General features: G+C 41.5%; 1 protein-coding gene across 1 annotated transcript in view; it reads right to left on the bottom strand.

The window, feature by feature from the left end:
• Positions 1 to 2,462: 2,462 nt before the first annotated feature.
• B4GALT6 (beta-1,4-galactosyltransferase 6) overlaps positions 2,463 to 6,000 on the bottom strand; it is an 88,975-nt gene continuing 85,437 nt past the window's right edge. The window contains exon 9 of the mRNA XM_040432847.1: positions 2,463 to 3,272. Within this exon, the coding sequence (XP_040288781.1) occupies positions 3,125 to 3,272 (148 nt within the window). The 3' untranslated portion in view covers positions 2,463 to 3,124. The remainder of the gene's footprint in view (positions 3,273 to 6,000) is intronic.

The following is a 6,000-nucleotide window of genomic DNA, read 5'->3' as shown; positions in this document are numbered from 1 at the left end:
CTACAAAAAAAATACGGAGCATTGTGGAAATCTTATAGGCTCCAGATCATTTCTTGAAAACAAGAATCTCCCGGAAACACTGAGTGCCGCTGACAAACCAAAGCCCATGGTGACGTCAATCAAAACTGGTGCCAAAACAGAAAAGAGGTTGCGATCCACCACCTTGATACAACATGGTTCACTTCCAGGGACCCGCCACCTCTCCCGACATGCCTGTCTTCATAACAATCCTCTTACAACCCTACATTGTGCTGGAATCTGTGAATAAACGGACCACTGGGTGCTACCAGTTGGGGTGGAGTCCCAACAAGGTCTGAGAATGCCCAATCAATAGTGTCCCAGGCTATCGAAAAAAGAGAAGGGTAAGACCAAGTTGTCTATTTATTCACAAATATGCAGAAGGAATAATAGAGGAACAGCACAAAGCGGAAGGAGCTCCAGAATTGTCATTTCATAGGAAATACAAGAATTTATTACACAGATGGAGTTAGACAGAAACCAGTACACAAATTATAGGCGTTTCCAATAGCAAATCAGTTCACCATTTCATTGGGATATAGATTACGACAGGAGAACCAATTTGCCCATTGCATCCAAAAGGCCAATGAATAAAGCAAAATGGCGAAACTTGAATGGAAGGCTAAAAATTTGCTCTCCCTGTCGGCGATGAATAAAGTTGAATTAAGAGGGGGTCGGGTGAAGTAAAAGATTAGGCAAAATTAAAAGAAAAAAAAAAAGAAGCTGCTTTTGAATCCAGAAACTTGTTCACAGGCTAAGGCTACTTTCACACTAGCGTTATTCTTTTCCGGCATTAAGTTCCGTCCGAGGGGCTCAATACCGGAAAAGAACTGATCAGGCATATCCCCATGCATTCTGAATGGAGAGTAATCCGTTCAGGATGCATCAGGATGTCTTCAGTTCAGTCTTTTTGACTTTTCAGGGCGGAGAAAATACCGCAGCATGCCCTTAACTTGCCGGAATGCCGGATCCGGCATTAATTACATTGAAGTGTATTAGTGCCGGATCCGGCATTAAGTGTTCCGGCAAAACGGATCCGGCTTTCCGTAAGTTAAGGGCTTTTGAAAAAAAATATAATAATAATTTAGACCGGATCCGTTTTTCTCCGGATGACACCGGAGAGACGGATCCGGCATTTCAATGCATTTGTCAGACGGATCCGCATTTGGATCCGTCTGACAAATGCCATCAGTTTGCATACGTTTTGCCAGATCCGGCAGGCAGTTCCGGCGACGGAACTGCCTGCCGGAATCCTCTGCCGCAAGTGTGAAAGCACCCTATATCTGGTACTGCAACTTACCCATTCGGGTGGCTGAACTGCAGTACCAGACACAGCTTATGGAAAGTGGTGCTCTTTTGCCGTAAAAATTAGCCTTTTTTTCCCCCTAATTTTAGAAAACTCCTTCAGGGCTCTTTTACTTGAGCTTGTTCCTTGGGGGAATCGCGCTCCGTGTGAGAGAGGGATTGTGCGGTCTGGACTACAGAAGCGCAGGGCAGTATGACTGATAATGCTATGTGAACTTTCTGTAACGGAATCAAACTGACATAAAGAATTCAGTCCGATTCCGTTACAGAAAGGCCAGGCAGAGGCACGCGGCTTTATAGTCCAGACCGCACGATCCCTCTATCACACGGATTGCGATTCCCGAGGCCTCAGCTCTCCGGCGGCTCTGGATGACATCTCCACTGGTCCACGTATTCCTCCTTAGTTTAGTACAGAATACTATGAAGGCAATTTGTTTTGCATTCTTCAGTACAAAGTCACAAAAGGACATGAATTCTCCTATTTAGTAAAATAAAGACACAGCGACTACAAACAAAACTCATTTACCTCCGAGAAATGGAGAATAAAATCCTAAAAAAAAAAACACAACAGTATTCTCTGGAGCAATGTGAGCAAGATCGTACTTCTAGAAAAACGTCACCAATACAATATGTCATTCCTTAAAGAACAGCATATTTTGGCTCATTCGGAGTTTCACACAAAGTCATGTGCTGCAAATAAAAATATACAGTATAAAAACCCTTAAAATAAATTAGCAACCTAAAAACACATCAATCACAAAAAAAATAAAAAAAATAATTATTCTTGGCATCGGCTCCCTGACATTGAACACAGTTGGTACAGATAGTTTGACAACCTGTATGTATGTTATGATATGTAGCTTTTTATGATCTATTATACAAGATGCCATAGAATAAATCATACAACTACAAAAAGATAGCGGGATTAACTGTACATTCCGCCCCACGGTGGCCAAGGCTGCATTCGATAAACCCGTCACAGGTCCTATTTTCTCTTAGCGGCAGAGACAACAATCCGGGAAACGTTGAACCCGCCATAGCAGACTTGTCTAGAAGGCCTTAAGCTCACAAACCATTATAACAGTTTACAGTCATAGCTGGCCATTATTAGAAACATGTCCCTCAATATTACATAATGCTTTTTTTAAATTCTAATATTTACATGTTCTTTTTCATGCAAATGAAGACAAGTCTGTATTAAAAAAAAAATTAATAATAATAATAATAATAGTACAGTTATACAATAAAGACATGCAAAGGTGTAAAAGAGGAGTCATTAAAAACGTTGGAATAACTTTCCATCAATCCATGTGTGTATACATAAATGTATCTACACATATATACACACACAAATATAACCAATGTATGTACACAACTCAAAATTATAAATATACAGAAACATGTACACCTGTGGAATACAAAAAAAAATAAAAAAAATTTAAAACCGTCCAAAAAAAAAAAAAAAAAAAAAAAAGGAACTACAAGAAGCAGTCGATTGGTGCAAATCTGATAAAGAATTGTGTTCTTGAACGAAAAATCAAAATCACTGCACAGTGGATTGAGCGGTGAAAATGTCGAGAGTTTGGTGAGACAAGGCTTTTATTATGAGCAGTCTTCTGCTGTAAACATTGATCTAGCAGCTGCTGGCTTCGGATGTATGTATGGTCACACATTCAGAGAATTGGAATTAGTTATCAGTCACTAGCAGTCCGCTGGAGCTGGTCCACCCCGACAGCTTTCCTGCTGCTCTGGTAGGCATCACTTTGATTTCGGACAGCGAGCCTCCTCCTCTGCCCCTCCATTAATAGTCTTTCACTGGAGCCAGCTCTGGCACTAGATTAACGGTGATGTTTTTATACAGCTTGTCTATTACGATGTTTGGAGCATATATTAAATTATTTAATCCATCAAGGAACTGACGTTCTTTAGAATATCGCAGCAATTTGTACCTGTTCGGGGCAGGAAAGAGAGGTTGTTATCTGATACCTGTAATAGAATTATTTCTCTTGCTTATACAGCGCTGACCTATTTCAGATGCAGATGTTGTTACTTGGATATGAACCCAGGACCCCAGTACGGCAGGGCACCAGTTCTAACCACTAAGCCACCATTATCATGGAAAAGCTATTTGGAAACTGCTTATACCAGGCTTTATTACCATACTGACCTCATGCATAAATGGCCATTTATATGGATACACTTTAATAAAATGGGAATGGTTGGTGATATTAACTTCCTGTTTGTGGCACATTAGTATATGTGAGGGGGGAAACTTTTCAAGATGGGTGGTGACCATGGCGGCCATTTTGAAGTCAGCCATTTTGAATCCAACTTTTGTTTTTTCAATAGGAAGAGGGTCATTTGACACAAACTTATTGGGAATTTCACAAGAAAAACCAATGATGTGCTTGGTTTTAACGTAACTTTATTCTTTCATGAGTTATTTACAAGTTTCTGACAACTTACAAAATGTGTTCAATGTGCTGCCCATTGTGTTGGATTGTCAATGCAACCCTCTTCTCCCACTCTTCACACACTGATAGCAACACCGCAGGAGAAATGCTAGCACAGGCTTCCAGTATCCGTAGTTTCAGGTGCTGGTGCACATCTCGTATCTTCACAGCATAGACGATTGCCTTCAGATGATACGAGATGTGCAGCACCTGAAACTACGGATACTGGAAGCCTGTGCTAGCATTTCTCCTGCGGTGTTGCTATCAGTGTGTGAAGAGTGGGAGAAGAGGGTTGCATTGACAATCCAACACAATGGGCAGCACATTGAACACATTTTGTAAGTGGTCAGAAACTTGTAAATAACTCATGAAAGAATAAAGTTACGTTAAAACCAAGCACATCATTGTTTTTCTTGTGAAATTCCCAATAAGTTTGATGTGTCAAATGACCCTCTTCCTATTGAAAAAACAAAAGTTAGATTCAAAATGGCCAACTTCAAAATGGCCACCATGGTCACCACCCATCTTGAAAAGTTTCCCCCCTCACATATACTAATGTGCCACAAACAGGAAGTTAATATCACCAACCATTCCCATTTTATTAAGGTGTATCCATATAAATGGCCCACCCTGTACTGTAGATGCTAGCAGGTGCCATAATACTGACTAATCAGCCTCCAAACTCAAGATTGCGGTATTAAAAGGAAGCACCAGCTAGATGTACAATAGCGCAACCCTCTATCTGATGGTATATCTGTACCAATTAATTTCATTACACCGCTTTACAGTGCTCGGAGCTTCATTTCTATAAAACGTACTAGCCAAAATAAAACTATAATTCTAGCCGGCCTGCAGCCTCTACAAATAGTTGGTTTTAGGGGTGAAGGTCGTTATTTGTAATATTGTGAAGGGACAGGCATGTTAGGGGGGGTTCAAATCACGTTTTATACCTCCGTTTGACGTATACGTTAGAAGAAAGAAAAAAAAGGATACAAAAAACACAGCATGTTCTTGTATCCTGCACAGTCCAGTAAAAACAAAAAAAGTGGTAAAAAAACAAACCGGCTCTTACTGGGAGCAGCCAAAGTGCAGGGTGGGTGGCTGTTCCCCACGTTCAAGGCCGGGTTTTGGTTAGGGATATAAAACCCAGCCAGCAGTCTCAGCTGGTCTGGGTTATCCTCCATCTGACAGTGGAGCTTTGCCAGTCTCTGTGTTAGGGCCCTCCGGGATTAAAGGGACACTGACAGGCCCAAAAAGCATATTTAGGTAGGTATATATATATATATATATATATATATATGAGACAGTACAGGTCTTATAAAGTGTATTAGAATCATCTAAGTATCCCCCCTGTCCACCTTATAAATACAGTAAAATGAAGTTTTATAACCTGCTTGAATCGTGTTCAATCTGCCCAAGGGGCGGCGTTTCATCTCAACTTGCGCCCAGCCAGCCTCGCCCCAACTGCCGTTTGAAGCGCCGCCCAGCTCATCAATATTCACTTCGCTGGGCGGCGCACTAATACGCACTAATCATATCGCGCCTGCGCACTAATTAACCCCTTTTCAGCTGTAACAGAGCAGCGCTCTGAAGCGCTGCTATGAACTGTGCCCGGCGCATGCGCATAAAGCAGAGGCTGCAAGCTCCTCCATGTCGCATGCAGCCATGGACGAACTGGCTGCACGCAGAGCGGGGCTGAGAGGGGGCGGGGCTCATTATAAAAACATTACCATTCAGATTTTTTTTTTATAACGTATATAAGGAAACTCTTTTTTACCCTACCTCCCACTATTTAGTGGAAAGTACTTATATAGTGGCCAACCCCTTTAAGCATTTTTCTAACATACTTTATAAGGGAAAGGTGTTTCTTTGTACTAGAAAACAGGGTGTAAAGAGTCTTCTTAGCAAAGCTCTAACCGATTGTGCTAAGTCTTCAGTTCTACTGAGCGCTGAAGATGTCTGTGTGTAACATGTAGAGACTTCCTGCCACCTCTTATCACCATCCTAGTCCCTGTCTATGTACATGTGCCTTAACTATCACCCTGCCTATCTGACTGGTTACACACAGGCATCTTCAGCGCTCAGTAGAATGCTGAAGGTGGAAGACAGACACTCCTTAGCACAATCGGTTAGAGCTTTGCTAAGAAGACTCTTTACACCCCGTTTTCTAGTACAAAGAAACATCTTTCCCTAATAAACTATATTACAAAAATGTTTAACATCC

Source organism: Bufo bufo, chromosome 5 (genome assembly GCF_905171765.1).
Source record: "Bufo bufo chromosome 5, aBufBuf1.1, whole genome shotgun sequence".
NCBI lineage: Eukaryota > Metazoa > Chordata > Amphibia > Anura > Bufonidae > Bufo > Bufo bufo.
Note: the sequence above shows the minus strand (reverse complement) of the source record. Positions and strands in the feature narration are given on the sequence as shown.